General features: G+C 40.0%; 1 protein-coding gene across 4 annotated transcripts in view; it reads left to right on the forward strand.

Moving 5' to 3' along the window:
- WDR7 (WD repeat domain 7) overlaps positions 1 to 24335 on the forward strand; it is a 385156-nt gene that overhangs the window by 175988 nt on the left and 184833 nt on the right. For all 4 annotated transcript variants that reach the window (XM_084629121.1, XM_084629122.1, XM_084629120.1 and 1 more), the window contains one exon: positions 842 to 955. In XM_084629121.1, the coding sequence (XP_084485247.1) occupies positions 842 to 955 (114 nt within the window). The remainder of the gene's footprint in view (positions 1 to 841; positions 956 to 24335) is intronic.

The following is a 24335-nucleotide window of genomic DNA, read 5'->3' on the forward strand; positions in this document are numbered from 1 at the left end:
TGTTCGCCCCGAGCATATTATGATGACAGCTGAACTAATATTTTGACACACAATTTTGTTTTTGTGTGTGTGTGTAAAATGTTTTTTTACACAAGAGTGTACCACAGTCGGGCTGCCCGGTTTTGTTTTTCATCAGAGAAATAGGAATTGCTATATCCAATCAGACCAGTGGTGTGTCTAGTCCAATATCGTCAGATGGCAATGGCTTCAGATGTTAGTCCAAAAAATCCTCCCCAAGAAATCCTGAAGTGGGCAATTAGTGAATAATTTGCCCGTAAGGGATATTTCTTTGAAACTATATTAGCCAGAAGTTGTCATGCTCTGAAGCATGAGATTCCACACACCTTCCAAACTCTAGTTTTTAAAAATTCTTTCTGATGTAATTCTCAATGTTCTCATTATCCATGTAAATGCCCAATCCTTTTTATAGTTGAATTGCATCAGATGTACAAGAAATATATAAATGCCTTAAACGTTTTTCTTTAGGAGGAATCGTTCCTATGTTTATATTTATAGAAAATTACATACCATTTTGTCAAACTTAGAAAAAAAATTGATATTAATACATTTTAAAGGCAGCTAAAGGTGTGTCTGTATTTTGCCTCCAAATCTCAATATTAAACCTGCTTCTATATGCTGATATAAAAGGAAGGAAAATTTGAAATTTTATTGGAAAGAAATTTTCCTTAGTGCTGAACAGAAAGAGTTATAAAGATATTATTTCTAAGCATTGTCAATTCCTAGTGGGAGAAAATTAAGGTTGTTTGTGATTATAAATTCCAAAAAAACCCAACTAAAAACAAAATAGTCATTTTTTTTAATGTGACTAAATTTGTTTCAGCTGGAGTGACAGTGGAAGCCATTCAAACTGGTAGTGCAAGTCCAGATTCATCAGGGTCAGAAGCCAAAGTTCAGGAAGAAGAGCATGATCTTGTTGATGATGACATCACAACAGGTGAGCATGAATATATTTAATACCACTACTATATTCCTATTGTTGTTGTATCCATTCCTTTTAAATCCTTTAGGCGAGTGTGTGCTTGGAGGAAACATGAATTTGAGCAAAAATATTTGAGAACCCTTTCCCAAGAAAGTATAATTAGTGTATTTGCATGTGTTGTATATTTGTGAATTGTATCTAGTGATCTTTTATATTTAACAAAAATGTAGAATCTGAAATTATGAATTAGGATAAAATTTACTGTCAAGCAACAATTATCCTGAAGTATAAAGTACTTGGTGACAAGTATTGCTAAAAAGAAAAAGATTGTGTTGCATGAGGAAGATCATTGCATAAGACAAACTTTAACATTACAGGATGAAAATTTGCATACATTGCTTCCAGTGATAGGATACATGTTGATTATGCCCTGACAATGTTAACTTCGTCTTTGAGTGATGGTCCCTATGTATATTTCACATGTGAGTACTCATGCATGCCATGCACCCCAGTTTGGAAATTCTTCAAAGCAGTGTCTGTTGACCCACACATGCGCAGTAGCTTCCCTCGTGCTCCCAACCAAGGCAGTGTTGATAGATGCCTCCCCAGTTCTTTCTTACTGCCACATGTCCTAAGTTGGAATCATGTCCTCCTTCACTCTGTGCATAACCTGTAAAGTAAAATGTTTGTACATAGTTTTATATATTAGCTTAGTAGTTATAGTATACTATTGTTCCCCCCCACCTAGTCCCTATAGGGGGAAATCCTCTCTGGTCCCAGAAGATGGTTGAGAAGCTATGCTTACCATCCCTCCAGTTCTGACCCTCCCCCCGGGTATAGTACCTATTTCCCTTGACGGCCACCATGACAAATGGATCCCTCCTTATTGGGACCTTTGGGATCCCTGTGGCAGGTACCAAGACCCCTGTCAGAAGTCGTACCACTCCTCCCCCTCTTGTCAGCTGATTCCATCAGTGTATAAGTAGGAAGAGCTGGAACTAGTTCCATTGGTACCAACAGTTCCGATGGGTGCCTTTTCATATTTCCAGATGACACCATCGCTCCTTCATTGCCTTCTTCGTCAGATGGCCACCATCAATATCAGGAGCTTTTGCAAAGGATCGCTAACAATCTGCAGATCCCATTAGAAGAGGTCCAGGATCCTTAACACCCTCTCTTGGACAATTTGCAACCACAAGGACCTACCAGGGTGACACTTTCAGTTAACATGGCTATATTAGTACTGACCAGAGCAGTTTGGCCAACATTTTGTGCCTGTATACCCCTCCCCAAAAGCCAAAAAATGTTATTTTGTTCCTGCCAAATGAGCTGACTTTTTTCCCATCCTGCCCCAATTCGTTGGTGGTACAGGCAGCTATGGAAAGAGCTTGGTCACACTACCAGAAATCATCCCAACAGATTAGGGCTCAAAGAGACTGGACCTCCTGAGTAGGAAGGTCTTCTCTTCTGCAGGTCTCCAATTTTGTATAGCTAATTATTAAGTTTTATTAGCAAAATATGAGGTTAGTGGCACAGATGGCTCTCCAGGCTGCAATAGGTGCTGCAGATACAGTGTCCAGAAGTTTGGCCACAGAACTAGTCACATGAAGGGACTCCTGGCTTTAGTCGGGCTTTCCTAGAGAGATCCAAAACACCATCCAATGATGAATGAATCCAGCCTTTTAATGAAAAGATGAATGAATCACTGCACTCTCTAAAAGACTCAAGATCCATTCTGCATCCCTGGGGATTTACGCTCCAGCCCTCCTGGAGGAAACACTAGAGACAGCCCTTTAGATCATGACCTCCGCTGTGACATGCTCCATATGTCCACCTGAGCCTCCGTATAAATAAAAGAGAATTCAGGGGTCCGGTTTCATGGTTCCCTATACTGCCACAGGCTCCACTTACTCCCAACCACAGGCCAACAGTTATTTTTGACATGCAGGTCAAGACCTGCATACCACCCTCAATGGCACCTACTTCCTCTCCTGTCATCTTTGGAGGCTGTCTTACTTTGCCCACAGCTGGAACAAGATCACCACAGATCTTTTTTCTCTGCTCACAAACCATCTTCCTGATCCCTCTTTGGGGTGCGCTCTCACCAATTGATTCTTCAACAGGAAATGGAATACATTTTACGCCGGGAGACAGTAGAACGTGTCCCACCCCAGTATCAAGGAACATGGTTCTACGCTCCTTATTTTCTAATCCCCCAAAAAGACAGAGAGTGGAGATCCATCCTGGACCTTCGGCAATTCAAATCTTTATTCAAAAGCTAAAATTCAGGATGATTGCGCTGGCATCTATAATCCCCTCCTTTCAGGAGGCAATGTGGTTGCTGCCCTTGACAGGAAGAATGCATATGTCCATATATATGTTGACCCATCTCACAGAAAGTTTCTGTACTTCATTGGCCAAGAACACTACCAGTTTCGTGTCCTCGCCTGTGGGCTTGCTACAGCCCCCAGGGTATTCACTAAAGTTTTCACTGTGGTAACAGCCCAAATGCAATACCAGGGTTATACAGTATTTCCATGCCTGGATGACTGACTCCTGGTGGGCTGATCTCATCAGGAAGTCATGTCAGCAATGGGACCTCTTCAGCACCTTCTTTCTACTTTAGGTGTTTGCATAACCAAAAAAAAGTACATTTTGTTACCCCCAAGGACAATAACTTTTATGGGAGCATGACTGTACTCAGTCTCTGCAAGAGCATTTCTCCCCATAGACAGGCTTTATGCAATGAGCGACCTGATCTTTTGCATCACCCGCAAACTGTGGTGCGCCAGTGTCTTTCTCTGTTCGACTGCATGGCTGCATGCACCTACATGATGCCGTTCACCAGATTCCACTTGCGGTGCCTGCAAGCTTGGCTCCATTTGACCTACCAACCACACAGGGATTGCGTTGACTCCAAAGTCACTGTGCCCGCCAGAGTTCTGACCTCCCTTCCTTGGTGGTCCAACCCAAACAAATTCATGCTGGGACCTCTCTTCAACCCTCCCATACCAAGGGCCACCATCCTGACAGATGCCTCCCTTGGAGGGTGGGGAGTTTACCTGGACTACCACACTGCTCAGGGTACCTGGACCCTGTGTGCATTCACACAATGCAAGGTCAATCGATGGAACTCCTTGCCAGAGGATGTTTTGAAGGCCAAGACTGTAACAGGGTTCAAAACAGAAGTAGATACGTTCATGGAGGATAGGTCCATCAGTGGCTATTAGCCAGGATGGGCAGGGATGGTATTCCTAGCCATTGCAGGTAAGAAGCTGGGAATGGGTGACAGGGGATGGATCACTTGATGATTACCTGTTCTGTTCGTTCCCTCTGGGACACCTGGCATTGGCCACTGTCGGAAGACCGGATACTAGGGTAGATGGACCTTTTGTCTGATTCAGTATGGCCGTTCTTATGTTTTTAAAAGTGGCCAGGCTACAAAAAAAACTTACTGGAACTGAGAGCAGTCCACCTTGCGTGCAAGGCCTTCCTTTCCCTCATACGCTCATTCCATGTACAAATAATGTCAGGCAATATCACTGCAATGGTCTATATAAACAAACAGGGAGAGGAAGGGGAACAATCTCATCCCCTCTACCTGGAAACAGTCAGACTTTGGAGGTGATGTATCAGAAACCACATTATGATACAAGCTGCATACCTCCTGGGTGTTTACAGCTTCCTGGCAGACAGGTTAAGCAGAAGCTTCTCTGTGGACCATGAATGGGAGCTCCACCACACAGTTCTAACCAACATATTAGCACAATGGGGTATTCCACTAAGGGACCTCTTTGCACCTCAGACGAATAGAAAGCTTTCCATGTACTGCTCCAGGAGAGCCACAGGCTGCAATTCCCACGGTCATGCTCTCCTGCTGCACTGGACGAATAATGTCAGATATACCTTTTGTCACAACTACCACAGGTTGAACAGAAGCTCCATGAGGACAGAGCCACCATAATCCTTCTAGCACCCTACTGGTCTAGACAGTTCTGGTTCACAGAATTCCTAAAGATGTCCACACACCTACCTATCTATCAGGATCTGCCTATTTCAGGACCTCCCAATCCAGGATGGGGTGGGGGCGGGGGGTGGAAATCAAGCACCCCAGCCAAGGCTCACTCCACCTCATGGCCTGGTGTTTGGATGGGCATCAGAAATAGAATGCTAATGCTCCATCCCATTCTGGAAATCCTTAACCAAAGTGGAAAAGATTCTACTAGAGTCTGCTATTTGGCTAAATGGCGTCGCTTTTTGGCCTGGGCACATCACCACCAATATTCACTTGATAGTCTAGGATAACTAGAATGCCCACAATATCTCCTTTCCTCAAAGAGTTCAGGTCTGGCCCCTAGTTCGCTGTAGGAGCACCTAGCAGTGATTAGTGCCTTCCTCTCTCCGGTTGAGGGATGTTTTGTCCTTACATACCTGGCTACTGTATGATTGATTTATGAAGGGCTTGATCAGGACCTTCCCACCAATCATTAAACCTACACCTCAATGGGACTTTTGCCTTGTTCTGTAAACACTCATGGGTCTGCTCTTTGAACCTATCACAATGTGTTCCATGACCCACCTGTCCATGAAGGTGGTGTTTTTAGAAACCGTCACTTTGGCCAGAAAGGTCAATGAGCAAGGAGTCATGATGACAGACCCTCCTTATACAGTATTTCACAAAGAGAAGGCCTCCCTTAGGTTATTTCCAAAATTCCTTCCCATGATTGTTTGAGCTCTACATCAATCAATCAATACACTTACCTGTATTTTTCTTGAAACCATGCTTCTTCTGAAGACAGGAGACTTCACTTCCTCATCGTCAGGCACACCCTGGCATTCCACCTGCAAAGAACCAAACCCATTAGAAAATTTCTGAGACTCTTTGTTGTCATAGCAGAAAGATTGTATGGACAGCCCATATCCTCACAGAGGATTTCTAAGTAGGCTTCAGGATGCATCTTAGAATGCTACAAAACAACAAAACTTCCTTCTCCTGGGGGTATTATAGTTCCCTCCATGTGGTCATAGGTGGCCTTCACAGCATCCTTATCAGACATTCCACTACAGGAGATTTGCAGAGTGACAACTTGGAGCTTTGTCAACCTATTCATGACACACTACACTGTAACTCAAGCTGCAACTGCAGATGCAGCTGTAGGAATGGCAGAACTTCAAGCATATCTGCTACCATCTTCCTCACACCCTCCCTTCCATCTGAATACTGCTGGCCAGTCACCCACGTGTGCAATACACATAGGGACCATCACTTGAAAAAATGGAGCTTATTTACTGTAACTGGAGGTGTGATCTTTATTTGTATTCCACTACCCGCCCTCCTTCCCTTAGGCTTCAGATCCTGTTGGATCGTGGTAAGAGGAGGAACTGGAGAAACATCAACCCACACTGCCTCCTATATCCTCAGTCAGGAGCATGAGGGAAGTTTCTGTGCATGTATGGGTCAGTGGACACTGGTTTGAAAAATTTGCAGACTCGGGCACATGGCACGCATGCATACACACGGGGCATATAGATAGAGATCACACTTCAGAAAGAACCTCCAGTTACAGTAAGTAATCTCCATTTCTGATCTGACTGCTAAATTATGAAGCAAAAAATGCCCTCTATTAATATATGAAATCACTGATTGTAAAATCGCAACCTGTGGATACGGTCAGCCTCTGTTGTAATAATCCAGTATCTTGATCCTTCTCATCTCCATCTAACAATCTCTTTCAGTTGAAAGTATTTAAAATCTTTCCACTGGGAAAAGAAGCTAAGGGACCCTAATGATCTCCCTAGACAACGGTGAAACCATCATTATATGTGGAGTTGATCACGTGTAGCAAACATATAGTTAATTAACATAGGCTCTCCTGCTTTGTTCCCATTTATCTCCTATTATGTTAGAATATAAACATGTTGAGAGAATGAATTTATTCTTGTTAATAGGTTCTCTGACAATGTAGTCCAGTCCATATGAAGAAGTGTGGTTTGAAAAGTAACTTGTATCATTTCAATGATTCTCAAGCAGAGAAATAGTACTATAATAGTTGCAGAAGGAAGCAAAATATCTGAGTCTTCTGTAATTATTTGTGCTAGAAACTGAGCAAATTTTACCTCATTCATTTATTTTGTGTTATACGTGTTCTCAGCTAGTGTCTTAAATCTGGCAAGATCTGGTATGTTCAGCTTACTGCCCTTGAGATGAAATGGCTTATTTCTTAGCAATTATGGTTAATTAAAGGATTGTCTTTGATGTTTTGATCTTTCACTATTTGACTTATAGATAATATTGAGGGTTTTGAACAAATTAGCACTGTTTAAATCAGCGCACAGCAGAGTGAACTACAGCATGTTAAAGATATACAGTACCATCATAACTTGTCACCACTGTTAGATTTTATCGTAGGCAAAGCTGATGAAGTCTAAAGAGTTCCGGTTTATTTAGTTCAACATATGTTATGACTGACCATAAAAATATGAGAAATATACAATATTGCTCTCTTGAACTGAATCTTTCCTTTCATGCCACCTTACATGCTGTGTATTAAAAGGGAAGAATATTCAATATCCTCAGGATTTAAATAGCTAAAAGATTTTCTTAACACACCATCAAAGCAACTAGCATATCACAGTTTATAGATTGTGTAATTTACCTTTAGTTTGTGTGATTTGATTGAGCAGCGTATGGATTTTGTGAGAGTTTAAAAGAAAACTATATTTATTTCTATTGACTAGAAGTCTATATAAGTTACATTATGATAAATCTGGTAGGCACACTGACAGAAACCCGTATCAAGAAGAGTACGTTTATTTTGGGAGTATCCAATGGTTGGAGCATTTGTTCTATAGGACTTTATGGGCAATATAGCTAGTAGATTTCTTGATTATCTGTCTGATTTTCACAATAACTAAAAGGAATACGCTTATTCATTTTTTCTACCTTTATAAAGGAAATCGTTACTACATAATTATTTTTGCCAGTTAGTATGCATTATAAGTTGTACATGTAATATATGTCATATGCAGAATGTATTTCTAGCATTGTTTAATAGCAGTATAATTATTCCTATAAAAGCCAGTCATGAATGAAAAATGCTGTGTTATGCTTAAGGCATATCTAAATGTAATTAAATCCACATGTAATAGAAAGTTGACTATTATGAAAATGAAAACAAATTAATGGAAGTTAGGAGTAGTAGAATGTAGATTCACAAGAAAATAGAGACCTCTTCATATCAGTATTCCCTTTGCCTACCTACTGTTTTCCTACTCCTTGACTCTCCCATCCTTCGAGTTTCCCTTCTTCCTTCCCTGAAACTGTTACTGTAGTGTCAGCACTATTGTGGGCATCCAGTGTTGCAGCTGCCAAAAGGTTTTGAAGGGAAAGGGAAGCAAGCCTCTGAGGAAAGGGAAGAGACAGAAGATGGGACCTCATGTCCGAGAAATTCCAAGGTGTGAGCGTGTTTTTGCTTTGTGTAACGCTCAGCATTTTCAGGTCAGGAGACCCTAGTATGTGATTGAAGTCTGCCTGCAATGATGGGCCTTGGTCAAAAGTAGTAAGGATTCCTGGTTAGTTCACTGCTGGTGCAATTTTATGCTTTGTGTTAGGTAATTAGAATACTTGTGACATAACTTTATAATTTACAGTTAAAAAAATTGAACCAAAAAACCTCTCATTTACATATTGAAAGTGATTGACTTACAAACATAAACAAACAAAGCTAAAAGCTGTATAAATTAAGTTTATGATCACTTGAATATAATTTCTTTTCCCAAAAAGAATATTTCTAACTGGGGAATGGGAGTAAGAAAAAATAAAATTGAGCTTTGAATGAAACAATTTAAACCTCACCTTGTCATCTTAAAAATATGATGCAGCTTCTTTTTCTGCCTGTCTTTTTAAAGCTAATATCTATTGATCAGATGCACAAAGTAATGCTAGCATGCAGTGGTCAGTCAACAGGCATTTCTTCGGTCCAACTTGACATTCACCAATCACTTTTATTTATCCATCTAATTTTTTAAAAGGATCGCTGTCACATCAATCCTCTTAGAGATTAGGACAGTCTAGTGTAGGCAGTTTAAAAAAAATTGCTGAAGCCTATTTCAGAAAAATACTTTTACTAATACACTAGACTGTGTGTTAAGCATTTTTAAAAAATCACTTACAGTAGTCCTCAGGGAAATTGGATCTGTTTTTAACTATACTGAACATACATGTTTTTAAGTAATATTCTTTCAAAACAGCAGTATTATGTACATTATCTTTCATGGCTAGAATGATTGTTCTATTGCAGCTATCCAGTAAAATGTTTTACTTCGGATGAATTGAACATACATTTTAGATCAAATCAAAAGCATTATGATTTTGCAATTTACAGCAATTCCTACTTGGGCAAAAACCCACTGGCTTTAGTGGTCAAGACTTCAGCATTCAGAATCGAAGTCAGATGACTTTGAAAACCCTGTATTGTAAATATATTGTAGATTTCAATATGTGGTGACTTGAAAGAAAATGTATTAAACTGATCACTTAACCCTTCCCCATCCCCCACATCCTAATTATGTAAAACAGAATGAGTTTATCTAGAATGTCAGAAAGCTTGAAGAGAAGACCCTAATACAGATAAATGAGATAACCAGATGTAATAGTTTTAGCTTTTTTGTGAAAGAGACAAGAGCTTTGTTTGTAAATCAAATATCTATTTGTCAAAATATATTTGCCACTAACCAGAACATTCTGTCAACATTCTGCACTGTTTCTTCCATTTAACATAACAATTTTTAAAACGTTAGTGTATATTTTTTCCTGAGAGGTAAAAGAGAAACAAAATAATTTTAAAATCAATTAGATCTCTTTTTCATTTAGAAATGTACATATGCACGTTTAAGGAGTGTTACTGCTGAATTCTGAGGGTCTATATTGCAGTGTCTGTATAATGGTTTTACTCCACCACTTGTTCAGTATAGCAAGGACATGGCTGACCATATAACGGGTAAGGAGTCAAATGTTACTGACATTGTCAAAAACAGACAGCATGATGCTACATCAGTACCTCTGTTGACAGAGTCAGCTGCTTACAAAGAAAGCAATATAGAGATATGTGGAATGTAAAGATAACTGTCTTAAACATCCACAGAATTTACTGTGGTAGAAATTGTCTTGAAAAGAGATTCTCAAGAAGTAAAACTGCAATAAGAATTAAGAATCTCTATGATACACATATCTGTTTCAGAACCAGAAAATGATTAACATATTTTGTAAATTTTTCAATTTATATTCAAATGTGAATCCTTGTGATCTGTCTTCATTAATTAGTCTTTATGCTCTTTAGAAGGAGAGCCACCTGCTGCTCTCCAATGTAATTTAATTACTATCAATATATACAGAAGGTAGAGTTCACAAATAGGTAGATCTTTCTGGGCTTGAAAAATGTAATGAGCACTCAATAAATAGCGCATTACATCCACTAGCTAGAGGCTGATGTGAAAGATGGAGGAGAGATTACTCTAAACCTCCAATGGCATCAACCCTTATGGAATCTCACCCTACTTCTTGAGTGGATATTAAATGTCTTGATCCCTTTGGTGCCTGGAACCCCCCCCCCCATCTGTTCTTCCTTCGCATACTGTCATGAGATGTTTGGCTGCATGTGTGTTCTTTCTGCGTGCTGTACTGACTCTGTCCAGATAGCCCGTACAGCAGGCGCTGATCGAACGGCCCAATAAATCCACAGGCTCGGTTCATAGCAAAAGGTCAGGTTTGTTGTCAATGAAGCATGGTCCTAATATCCTGGCTCAGTGGTTACAGGTACTCTAACACATATATGCCTCTTGCAATGGACTAGCTCAGTTATTGGTGGGACTTTCCATTATACCCTAGGCCAGTCAAAGACACTCCCTCTGAGATACCTTTTTATACACCGATACAAACAAGTTATGTGTTACTCCTGATGTATTTGGGTGTCACCCATTACCTTGTACATGTTGGTTCAATCAAAACATCTCTATCTATTATGCTGTCATCCTGACCTTATCTTTAGGATGGGTCAGTGTGTTCCTGATCTTTTGGGGGAATGTGTTTGGTATCGAGGTGGTCTGGTACCACCTTTCTGGAATGTGTTTGCATATATATTCTTATGCCTAGCACTACTTAGGTATGTGTGTTTCTGTAATATCAACCTGTTCTTGCCAGATTCTGTGAGCAGGGTCTGCCTCTTGCTCACAATTTAACTTTGCTTTATATCAGCTAAGTTTTCATAGAATCATAGAATATCAGGGTTGACTACTTTAGCTCAGGTCTCATACCAGGTCTCAGATACAGATGGGCTTATGTTTCAGGCCCTCTTCTTACTACACATACTAGTGTCATTTGGTGGGTACAAGAAGGGCTGTCTACGCAATTGTGTTCCCTCTGCTGCAGCAGGGAGTGATTGATAGTGGGAGCTCTTAGCTCCTCTATCCCTCCATCAGCCTCTGTTTTTGGTCTCTCCTTGTGACAGATACTGTAGCTCTTCCAGGAGCTAGATGCAGTAGGGGGCAATTTGCTGCATTTCCTAGGGCTGTAAACAGCTCCAGTGAAGTACAATACCTGGGTGGTTTGGGTATACTGGTTCAGGCTGGGTTTCAAGAGACTCAGTGACAAAGAAATAACTTGGGATAGAAAAGGTGAGTTTGAACGGACAGAGAGGCCTTCATGATGATTCAATAAATAGACATGACCTTTTGTTTAAGGAGAGGCCAAATCCTGTGGAAAGGTAGGAAGGGCTTGAACCTGTCAGGGTTGCCATATACGGGCAACTTCTTTTATATGTTTTCTCTGCTTTTGTTCTTAAATGTGCTCTGCTTTGGAAAAGCTGTGTGGTCATTTGTAACTGCTGGTCATAGCTCTTGGAGAGAAAGCAAAGCACAGGGACTGGAGGTAAATCGAACCTGCTTGAGATAATCACAGTTCAGCTGCAGGCAGCTGCAGATTAAAACCTAATCTGGAGAGAGAAGGGATATGTGGGTCCTTACTCAGAGAGAGGTGTTGGTTAAAGGCCTGAGAAGGCATTCTTTGAGCACACCATGAAGAGGCTTAAAGGTGACACTCTTCCCCACTGTATAACTCCTCTATCTGCCTCTGCTGCTGTTCAGAGCTTTCCCAAGCAGCTATGTAGCCGTAGGTTGACAAACCTATGATTATGATCATATGCACAGTAGCAGTCTGTCTGCAGACTCTGTAAAATAGCATCTGATGAAGTGAGCTGTAGCTCACGAAAGCTTATGCTCAAATAAATTGGTTAGTCTCTAAGGTGCCACAAGTACTCCTTTTCTTTTTGCGAATACAGACTAACACGGCTGTTACTCTGAAACCTGTAAAATAGTAGTGCATCAGTTCACATTCTGTTCATATATGGTGGGTTGTTTCTTTTTTTGCAACCAATAAAGAGCTACACACATGTATCTTTTTTTAAATTTAAGCTTAGATTCTGAAAATGTGATGGACTAGGTCTTCCTACTTATCAAGAGAAATTTCCTGCTTAGTAGGGCTGGGTAAATCAGTGGATTTTTCAGCTGTATAAACTCTATTTTACTACTTATGTATACTCAACTGATTCACAGTAGCTCTTTTGAGCTATTATAAAAGTGTTTCAAAGCACTCTTCAAAGAGCTATAGTCCTGTCAATGAGTACAGATCTAATTTGGAAATCTGCTTTAAAGCTATTCATATTCTGTCCCTTTTCGCTCCAAGCAGTAAATACAGAGGTGTGACAAATGTGTACAAGGAATCCTAAAATTATTGCTCACTATAGCCATTTGTCCCATCCTTAAGCAATTAACCTCCATCCTCCAAAGAAGTCCTGCTTTTATCAGTATCTCTATTGCATCTGCAAATGGCCTGCTGCATTTTTGTAGTACAAGAAGACGCCTAGAAATGTAAATAATAAATAAATGAATGAAGCAATTTTTGAATGATTACTGTATATTTAAATATTGAAAATAACCATATCCAGTGTATAGCAATATAAATGAAGGAAGACTCTTAGTCTGAGACTGAATATTGATTTTTGCACATCACTGCTTTCTGAGTCCCTACTTACAAAACATTTATATGTCCCTTCTGGTTGAAAGATTATGGGAATTGGCATCATCTTAAAGTGCAAACTAAATCTAGAATGCAAAAATTCACTACTATTTGCATGAACTACTATAAAATATCTAATTTGTGGATCAAACAATGATTCTTGTCTCTTCTACATGGTATAGATGATATTATTTTCACTTATAAAATATACATGTTTGACTTTCCACTCATGAATTTATAAAATATTTTCATATTATTCCTTTTTATCTTGGATGTATTATTTTTGATATACAGTTCTCTCTGATGATATTGCCTTCACAGATTCCAGTGACTGAAGTTTGCATATTGTGCATTGCAGACTCTAAAATTCTTGAATGCAGGTAGCCCTTGGAGAGGGCCATATACCACCATAGAATCGTAGGACTGGAAGAGACCTCGAGAGGTCATCTAGTCCAGTCCCCTGCACTCATGGCAAGACTAAGTATTATCTAGACCAGTGGTTCCCAAACTTGTTCTGCCGCTTGTGTAGGGAAAGTCCCTGGTGAGCCGGGCCAGTTTGTTTACCTGCCGCGTCCGCAGGTTCGGCTGATCGCGGCTCCCAGTGGCTGCAGTTCGTTGCTCCAGGCCAATGGGAGCTGCTGGAAGGGGCGGCCAGTACATCCCTTGGCCTGCGCCACTTCCAGCCTCTCCCATTGGCGTGGAGCAGCGAACCATGGCCACTGGGAGCCACGATCAGCCAAACCTGCAGACACGGCAGGTAAACAAACCAGCCCGGCCCGCCAGGGACTTTCCCTGCACAAGCGGCGGAACAAGTTTGGAACCACTGATCTAGACCATCCCTGACCTTAAAAATTTCCAATGATGGAGATTCCACAATCTCCCTGGACAATTTATTCCAGTGATTAACCACCCTGACAGTTAGGAAGTTTTTCCTAATGTCCAACCTAAACCACTCTTGCTGCAATTTAAGCCCCTTGCTTCTTCTCCTGTCCTCAGAGGTTAAGGAGAACAACTTTTCTCCCTCCTCCTTGTAACAACCTTTATATACTTGGAAACGGTTATCATATCCCCTCTCAATCTTCTTCTCCAAACTAAACACACACAGTTTTTTCAGTCTTCCCTCGTCCATCATGCTTTCTAGACCTTTAATAATTATTGTTGCAGTTCTCTGGACTTTCTCCAATTTGTCCACATCTTTCCTGAAATGTGGCGCCTAGAACTGGACACGGTACTCCAGTTGAGGCCCAATCAGCTCAGAGCAGAGCGGAAGAATTACTTCTCATGTCTTGCTTACAACATTCCTAGTACATCCCAGAATGATGTTTGCTTTTTTTTTTTTTGCAACAGTGTTAAATATGAGTCAACAGTGTAACTTGTGATCCACTATGGCCCCCAGATGCCTTTCCATAGTACTCCTTCCTAGGTGGTCATTTTCCATTTGGTATGTGTGCAACTGATTGTTCCTTCCTAAGTGGAGTACTTTGCCTTTGTTCTTATTGAATTTCATCGTATTTACTTCAAACCATTTCTTCAGTCTGTCCAGCTCGTTTTGAATTTTAAGCCTATCTTCCAAACACTTGTAAAACCTCCCAGCTTGGTATCATCCACAAACTTTATAAGTATACTCTCTATGTCATTATCTAAATTGCTGATGAAGACATTGAACACCCAGAACCAATCCCTGCGGGACCCCACTCGATATGAGCTTCCAGCTTTGACTGTGACCACTGAAAACTACTCTCTGGGAATGATTTTCCAACCTGTTATGCACCCACCTTATAGTAACTCCATCTAGGTTGTATTTCCCTAGTTTGTTTATGAGACGGTCATGCGAGATAGTATCAAAAGCCTTACTAAAATCAAGATATACCACATCTACCAGTTCCCTCCACCCACAAGGCTTGTTACCCTGTCAAAGAAAGCTGTTAGGTTGATTTGATACGATTTGTTCTTGAGAAATCCATGTTGTCTGTTACTTATCAATTTATTATCTTCTAGGTGATTGCAAATTGATTGCTTAATTATTTGTTCCATTATCTTTCCAGGTACTGAAGTTATTAAGCTGACTGGTTTGTAATTCCCTGCTTTGTCCTTATTTGCCTTTTTACTGATGGGCACTATATTTGTCCTTTTCCAGTCCTCTGGAATCTGTCCTGTCTTCCATGACTTTTCGAGGATAATCGCTAATGACTCAGATATCTCCTCAGTCAGCTCCTTGAGTATTCTAGTATGTATTTCATCAGGCCATGGTAACTTGAAGACATCTAACTTGTCTAAGTAATTTTTAACTTGTTCTTTCCCATCTCATTTTCACTGGCATTTACTATGTTAGATGTCCAATCGTTCGCTACTAACCTTCTTGGTGAAAACTGAAACAAAAAAGTCATTTAGCATTTCTGACATTTCCACATTTTCTGTTCTTGTTTTTTTTTACCCTTCATTGAGTAGCTGGCCTACCTGTCCTTGGTCTTCCTCTTGCTTCTAATAGATTTTTAGAATATTTTCTTCTTACCCTTTATGTCTCTAGCTAGTTTAATCTTGATTTGTGCCTTGGCCTTTCTAACTTTGTCCCTACATCCTTGTGTTATTTGTTTATCTTCATCCTTTGTAATTTGACCTACTTTCCACTTTTTGTAGGACTCCCTTTTGAGATTCAGATAATTGAAAATCTCTTGGTTAAGCCAGGCTGGTCTCTTGCCATACTTACTATTTTTCCTACCCAGTGGGCTAGTTTGCTCTTGTGCCCTTAATAATGTGTCTTTGAAAAACTGCCAACATTCTTGAACTGTTTTCCCCTTAGACTGCTTCCCATGGGATCTTACCTACCAACTCCCTGAGTTTGCTGAAGTCTGCCTACTTGAAATCCATTATCTTTATTGTAAAAGCAACTGGGCGTCGAAACATTACTTCTAAGTTGCAAACACAAGTGGCCAATGACAAACTTCCAAAATCAAGGGACTAGATAATATCTCCTTCGGGTCCTTCCTTCACTATTACCATAATTTTGACTCAATGTCTTACAGGAAATAACTGTCCTCAGAGAGTCATTTAAAAAAAAAAGCGGGGGGGGGGTGCTAATTGCATCAGCAGCATGGAATAGCCCTATCATTGGGAGCTCCTATGCAACAGTAGTTAAAAAGGAACTAGGGATTCTCAGTTATTCCCTTTCAGGTTGGAATACAAAGTACCGTCTTTCTTAGCCAGGGTTATCAGCAAACAAAACTCTGAGTAATGTGCTGGTGGCATGAGTCCAAGAATGTGACAATTACAGCTTATATCTTTAGTAAAGGATTGCAGATAGGTAATTGGGGCAGTGTTATCTAACTGACGAGCCTATAGTTAGGCACCTGAAACCAAATTTAGGCATTTAAATAAGTGATCTAATTTTCAGAAGTTCTGAGCACCTACAGCTCCCATTCACTTGAGTGGGATTTGTGAGTTCTCAGTGCTTCTGAAAATGAGGCTTCTTTTAGTAGTTACTTAAATATGGCTTTAGGAGTGGAATTGTAGGCAACTAGACTTGAAAATGTGATCTTTAACTTTTCCCCCTACCGTATAAACCTAGCATCCTGATTTAATTTACAAGTCAAGGTTTGCTACTAATAATATCATGAATACCTCAAAGTATGACAGAGAATGAATTCTGTTTAGTATTAGAAAAGTGTAATGCTATTTTTAGAATACCAATACTGTCACTATACCAAGGTGAAATATGGTAAGTGCCATTTTTATTGCAATGCTGATAACTGTAATATCAAAATGCCACCTCCCTTGGTTTCTTCTGTATTCCCTCAGCTGTGCAACGCAGCATGCTGCAGCTGCACATTGGTGTGATGGCCTTAGGGACTCTTCTGCAGTAACTTTCCAATCACTTTATGGTCAGCATGTTTACAGCCTTCCAATCTAGTAGATATTCTGTAAAAAGAAAAGGAATACTTGTGGCACCTTAGAGACTAACAAATTTATTTGAGCATAAGCTTTCGTGAGCTACAGCTCACTTCATCGAATGCATGCAGTGGAAAATACAGTGGGGAGATTTTATATACACGGAGAACATGAAACAATACACATACACACTGTAATGGGAGTGATCAGGTAAGGTGAACTATTACCAGCAGGAGAGAAAAAACCCTTTTATAGTGATAATCAAGGTGGGCCATTTCCAGCAGTTGACAAGAACGTGTGAGAAACAGTAGGGGGCGGGGAATAAACATGGGGAAATAGTTTTACTTTGTGTCATGACACATCCACTCCCAGTCTTTATTCAAGCCTAATGTAATGGTGTCCAGTTTGCAAATTAATTCCAATTCAGCAGTCTCTCATTGGAATCTGTATTTGAAGTTCTTTTATTGAAGAATTTCCACTTTTAGGTCTGTAATCGAGTGACCAGAGAGATTGAAGTGTTCTCCCACTGGGTTTTTGAATGTTATAATTCTTGACGTCTGATTTGTGTCCATTTATTCTTTTACGTAGAGACTGTCCAGTTTGGCCAATGTACATGGCAGAGGGGCATTGCTGGCACATGATGGCATATGTCACATTGGTAGATGTGTAGGTGAAAACTAAATACATTCAAATGCTATAGTAACATTTCGGGTTTGCCCTACAAATTTGTCCCTCTTTTTATTTGAACTCAGAAGTGCAGTACAGTGATAAACTGGATTAAACTTAATTTAGTCATCTTCTTTCTGCAATTTAGTGGCAATAAATACAACATAAAAATAAACCTTTTCTAGTTTGAGCGAACCAATATGCATGAGGCATCACAAAAAGCACCTTTGTTCTCTGACACTCAAAAACCTAAGTTACCCTATAGGAATTGATCATAGTCCGCCATGAGATTTCCTAATATCTCACCATCCAGAATATGAAGGTAAAAGAACTCAAAATTCACACACAGTAGTAAAAAAGAGAGAATTTTACCTGTAGTCAATACTAAGGGCTTGTGTGCACTTGGAAATTTACCAACAGAATTGTACCAACGTAATTATATTGTTGTAGTTGTGCTGGTATAACTCCATGTGGAAATACTCATAGTCCAGAATAATAATGTCATTTTCTAGTATAGCTTATGCTGCTGTTGATTTCTGGAATAATAGCGTCCACCTGGAGACTTATACCAGCATGGCTATAACGTTATAATTAGACCAGCGTAATTCTATAGGTAAATTTCCCTGTGTAGACAAGTCGTAAGAAAAAAATATGCATAACCTTTAGATTAAAAAAAGATGCTCTTCACAGCATACTACAGACTGTGATCAGTGATAGCACAGCAGAGTATATTAAGTTACTTTTAAATTTACGTATGTATAATAAGAGCGTATAACAAATGCTTCATTGACAAAAATTTGTTAACATGAATTTGGATAACCATATTATTCATTAGTTCCAAAAACTATTTATTAGTGGTGGGCAGGTTCACCACATATTCATGATGTATTCAGTACATGCTGCTTTTTACATTCTATCTGGACGCGCCTCCCCACCCCCCACCCCCTTTTTTTTTTGTTATTCTTCCTCCTGTGCTTAGTTCCTATGAATCCAATTGGACAGACCTCAGACGGAAAAAATCAATTCAACATAATAAAATGCCATTTCAACACATAACTGTGTGTCTTAAAGGTCTGTTGTTTCCAAAACTCTAGAAATCTGTGACTCATCTTTACTGTTACTATAAATTTCTATACATCTTGTATTGTAAAAAAATCTAACTATAGAACCTTAGGCTTGTCACTGGGCCAAAGCTGAATATTGCCTGTCTTGTACAATAAACAAGTGTAATTACGGATGAGGAGGGGATTCCAAATTTAGGAAGAAAAGAGTCTGTTTCTCTTGAAGGATGTTTTTCTGCCCAAATAAATACATAAAATAGAACAGATGTTTGGAATGTTGATATAACTACAAGACATGATGACTAGAAGCATGATCTAAAGCTTATTAAAGAAATAGGAATCTTTACATTGACTTCACTGGGCTTTGAATCAGGCCCTGAATTGGCAGAATTTAGGTCAGGTAGCCAAACATGCCATTTAACATATGTCACTATCCTTTACCGTACTGCATTTGTGGCCTATGTGTATATTGAGATATAAATATATAATTATCATATTATGGAGGTGTGTGTATTATGGAGGTGTATAGATGGAAGGGGTTGGGGTAGACTTGAGCCTGAATTCAAGCCCTGGGCTTACATTGCAGTATAGACATACCCAGAGACATTGGGACTTGGAAACTGAGCTCTTCTTGCTCCTGCTTCACATAGTGGTGGTCTCACTAACTCAATTTTTAAAATAAATAAGCAATTGCAAATTAAGAGCTAGATTCTTAAGGTAAGACATGGATAGTTAAAGCACACAAACAACCTTAACTCTGCCCTATAGGTGCCATAAGGAGAAAAAATGTGACATATCTTTAAAAAAAAATCTGTAAAAACTTAATATGGGGTCACAAATACTAAAATGCCTGAATCACCATAATATAGTTATTCCATTATATTACTTATGGTTAAATGAAAGTTGTTTGGTTTCCTTAACATAAACTTATCTCTGAATTTCCTGGATTTTATGATGTTTGGTTTGGTTATAATTGCAACATCCATGTAACATTTTTAATCTCTGTTACTGGTACTTACTCTCAACTTTAATTTCATTTAATTGTAGTGTTTTGTCTGGGAATTTATAATAATTTTTAGATTTTTCTAGGTAACTTGGAGTCTGGGTTTTATAAATATTTCCCTTTTCCATATTAATCCACAGAAAAGGTTGTGTCTTCAAATATTGATATACAAAGGCTTATAAATTGAGCAGCCTACAAACAAATTTTAAAAGTGACCTATTCCTGCTGATGTGCAGGAATTTTAATTTGATCTTCTCTTTTCTTCTTTTCCATATTAATTTTCAAATATTTGATTTAGCTGAACAAAAGTGGTATTTGGAACCATAACAGTGAATATTTATTTCCGTTGCCTTGAAGTCTCTTTCATTTTAAAGAGTAGTAGAAAATTAAAGATTTAGAGTTTACAGCAACATAAGTAAGGTAGTTTGAATCCATTTAATAAGATAGCTAATGTAAGATTACCTTTTGAGGAAACTGAGTCAGGGCTTCAGGTGGTATCATGGGAGGTGAACATGGAAGGGTCATTCAGATTCTGGTAAGTTTTTGGCACTGGCCGGGAAAGGTCATGCTGCCAGAGGCAAGGATGCCTGCCTATGCACTTTATGGTAGGGATGAACTTCTCTGGGATTGGCTGGTGATGATTACTGCAAGAGCAACTGGAAGGGCTTTCAAAAATACCTCTAATCTAAGCTTAACCACAGCACCTCAGTTTAGTTCTGTGTGTTCTGATGTGCATTTCATTCTGAGGTCACTGTCTTGCATAGGTTGGCAGAGTCTGCAATTTAGACCTCCTTGGATTTCATTGTATATTAGCAGTAGATTCTGCAAGATGGAGAGGTGATGCCAATGGATGCAAAGGGAAATTCATGAAGCAGGATCACCAACCCTTGTCTTATAATAATGCCTTCAGAATTATTTTGTGTGTGTTACGTTGTGGGTTGATTTAGACTGATTTTCTTTGTTGGAATGAGAGGAAAAAAGACTGGTTGAAGGAAGAATTAATACAGTAAAAGCTATGTTATCTGGCCCTATACCAACTGGAAAGCTCTATAAAGTGGCTTTTCTAATCTTCATAGAAAGTCCGGTTTATAGTCACCCAAGAGTTCTGAAGGAACACAAATGTGAAATTGCAGGACTACTAACTGTCATCTGTAACCTATCATTTATATTCGCTTCTGTACCAAATGACTGGAGGATAGCTAATGCGACACCAATTTTTAAAAAGGGCTCCAGAGGTGACCCTGGCAACTACAGGCTAGTAAGCCTCACTTCAGTACCGGGCAAATTGGTTGAAACTGTCGTAAAGAACAAAATTGTCAGACACCTAGATGAACATTATTTGTTGGGAAATAGTCAACATGGTTTTTGTAAAGGGAAATCATGCCTCACCAATCTACTAGAATTCTTTGAGGGGGTCAACAAGCATGCAGACAAAGGAGATCCAGTGGATATAGTGTATTTAGATTTTCAGAAAGCCTTTGACAAGGTCCCTTGCTAAAAGGCTCTTAAGCAAAATAAGCAGTCATGGGATAAGAGGGAAGGTCCTCTCATGGATTGGTAACTGGTTAAAAGGCAGGAAACAAAGGGTAGGAATAAATGGTCAGTTTTCAGAATGGAGAGAGGTAAATAGTGGTGTTCCCCAGGGATCTGTACTGGGCCCAGTCGTATTTAACATATTCATAAACGATCTGGAAAAAGGGGTAAACAGTGAGGTGGCAAAATTTGCAGATGATACAAAACTACTCAAGATAGTTAAGTCCCAGGCAGACTGTGAAGAGCTACACAAGGATCTCGCAAAACTTGCAAAAATTTAATGTTGATAAATGCAAAGTAATGCATATTGGAAAACATAATCCTAACTATACATATAAAATGATGGGGTCTAAATTAGCTGTTACCACTCAAGAAAGATCTTGGAATCGTGGATAGTTCTCTGAAAACATCCACTCAATGTGCTGTGGCAGTCAAAAAAGCGAACAGAATGTTGGGAATCATCAAGAAAGGGACAGATAAGAAGACAGAAAATATCATATTGCCTATATATAAATCCATGGTACACCCACACCTTGAATACTGTGTGCAGATGTGGACGTCCCATCTCAAAAAAGATGTATTAGAATTGGAAAAGGTTCAGAAAAGGGCAACAAAAATTATTAGGGGTATGGAACAGCTTCCGTATGAGGAGAGATTAATAAGACTGGGACTTTTCAGCTTGGAAAAGAGGCGACTAAGGGGGGATATGATAGAGGTCTATAAAATCATGACTGGTGTGGAGAAAGTAAATAAGGAAGTGTTGTTTACTCCTTCTCATAATACAAGAACAAGGGGCCACCAAATGAAAATTAATAGGTTTAAAACAAACAAGAAAGTATTTTTTCATGCAACGCACTTTCAACCTCTGGAACTCCTTGCCAGAGGGTATTGTGAAGGCCAGTACTATAACGGCGTTCAAAAGGGATCTAGATAGATTTATGGAGGAAAGGTCCGTCAATGGCTATTAGCCAGGATGGGCAGGAATGGTGTCCCTAGCCTCTGTTTGCCAGAAGCTGGGATTAGGTGACAGGGCATGGATCACTTGATGATAACTTGTCTATTCATTCACTTTGGGGCACCTGCCATTGGCCACTGTCAGAGGACAGGATACTGGGCTTGATGAACCTTTGGTCTGACACAGTATGGCTGTTCTTACAGTCCAGTTGGTGCAAGGCTGGCAGGCTCCCTATCTGGCTCCACGTGGCTCCCTGGAAGCAGCAACATGTCCCTACTGCTCCTAGGTGTAAGAACGGACATGAGGGTTTGGAGTGCGTGAGGGGATGTGGGGCTGGGGGTTGGGGCATGGGAGGGAGTGTGGAAAGCGGGCTCAGCTCTGAGTGGGAGTTCGGGGGTGGGAGGAGGCTCAGGGCAGGGGGTTGGGCTGTGGGAGAGGTTTGAGGGTGCTGGATTCGGGGGGTGCTCACCTCATTCAGCTCTCCAAAAGCAGTGACCTGTCCTGGCTGCTCCTTGGGGGAGGTGCAGCAGGCAGCTCTGTGCGTTGCCTCCGCCCACAGGCTCTGCCCACAGAACTCTTATTGGCCGCAGTTCCTGGCCAATGGGAGCTGCAAAGCCAGTGCTTGGGGTGGGGCAGGGGCAGCACACAGAGCCACCTGCCACACCTCCACCTAGAAGCAGCTGGGACAGGTTGCTGCTTGCAGGGAGCTGTCCAAGGTGAGCACCCTTTGGATCCAGCACTCCAAACCTTTCCTGCACCCCAGCCTGCTGCCCCAAGCCCCCTCCTGCACCCAATCTCCCTCCCAAAGTCCATGCCCCACACCCCCTCCTGCACCCAAACTCTTAGTTAACTGGCATTTTTCACTTACCAGCACTCCCCATTCCTCTAAACTGCTGGATAACAAAGCTTTTACTGTACTTTTATCAGGTGAGTGGTTTTCCCCCCCTATTATTCCTTTGAGGCCTGTATGATAGGTAATATGCCTGTGCCTGCTGTGATGGATTAGTAGTTGTTGTAATCCCATTTGTGAATATATGACCAATTCTCCTACAGCGTGCAGTGGCTGTCTCCATACCCACAGTTCATTTTCATGTGCAACTGTTCTTTTAAAAATTGTTTGAATCCCACATAGAAATCTGTCTGTCTACTATCATGTAAACATCCTTCACAAAATCAAGGGAAACCTATGTACTATGAAGCTTCACTTTTTTATTGAGCCTGGAAGGCTTTTTCTATAGTTTTCATAGGATGTTTTCTATCTCTGTAAACTTAAGCTAGGGCACATATATCACTCAACTCATTCATGTAAAATGGACCCAAGTTGGCTATTTTATAGTCCTTGAAGGTCAGAGTTCACTGCTGCTGTCAGAAACCACAGGCTTTTCCTTTCATCAGCATTTCCATTGTGTGTGACAGCTTGTATTGCTGCATAAAGGGAATTGTAAAGATGGAAAACTAAACGAGATATTAAATAATTCAAGATATTTACAGTATTAAAGGGAAATTGCAGTTTATTCTTTTAAAATAACTATAAATATTAAAAATTAAAGAAACCAGAATCTGCCATCTTCCCTCTGTGCTGATGTAGCTGACAACATTTTAATGCATGAAAGAGGCTGGAGACTTTGAGTTGGTTGCAGGTAAATTTTATTATGTTTTCAACACATTTTTCTAATGCTGTGTTGGCATTAAAGCAATGCTAAATTAATAAAATATATTTTCTACCATATTACTGGCTTATGGTAGAACATACTGTAAAATAGTGAAAATCTTTAGCCTCTCCCATGCACTCAAATGCTTAGTAACAATTATGGTCCTGTAACTTCAAGCATTACTCATGTAAGTGATCCTTGCTCAGAGAAGTAGCTATATTGAAGTGGAGAAGGCTTTCAGTATTGGCCCCAATCTCAGTAGACTTCCTTCTGGCAAGACAAGTAGTAGTAGTAAAATGGCTGAGGTTGTGGTATCTTAGAATCATTTAGTTATGGAAATAGCTGAAACATTCTGAGCGGGTGAGGTAATATCTTTTATTGCACCAACTTCTGTTAGTGGTAGATTTTTTTTTCCTGTTGGTGGTTGATGAGAGCCAGGTATTGGTGTTCTCCTCCATTCGAGAAGATCCATGTTGATCAGGAGGAAGAGCCAAGTAGTAAAGAATGCCTTTCTTTTTATGTATTCAGTGTAGTTGTGGCTGTGTCAGTCCCAGGTCTCTCCCGTCAGCC

The sequence above is a fragment of the Lepidochelys olivacea genome (genome assembly GCF_965140295.1).
Source record: "Lepidochelys olivacea isolate rLepOli2 genome assembly, chromosome: 5".
Classification (NCBI taxonomy): Eukaryota; Metazoa; Chordata; order Testudines; family Cheloniidae; genus Lepidochelys; species Lepidochelys olivacea.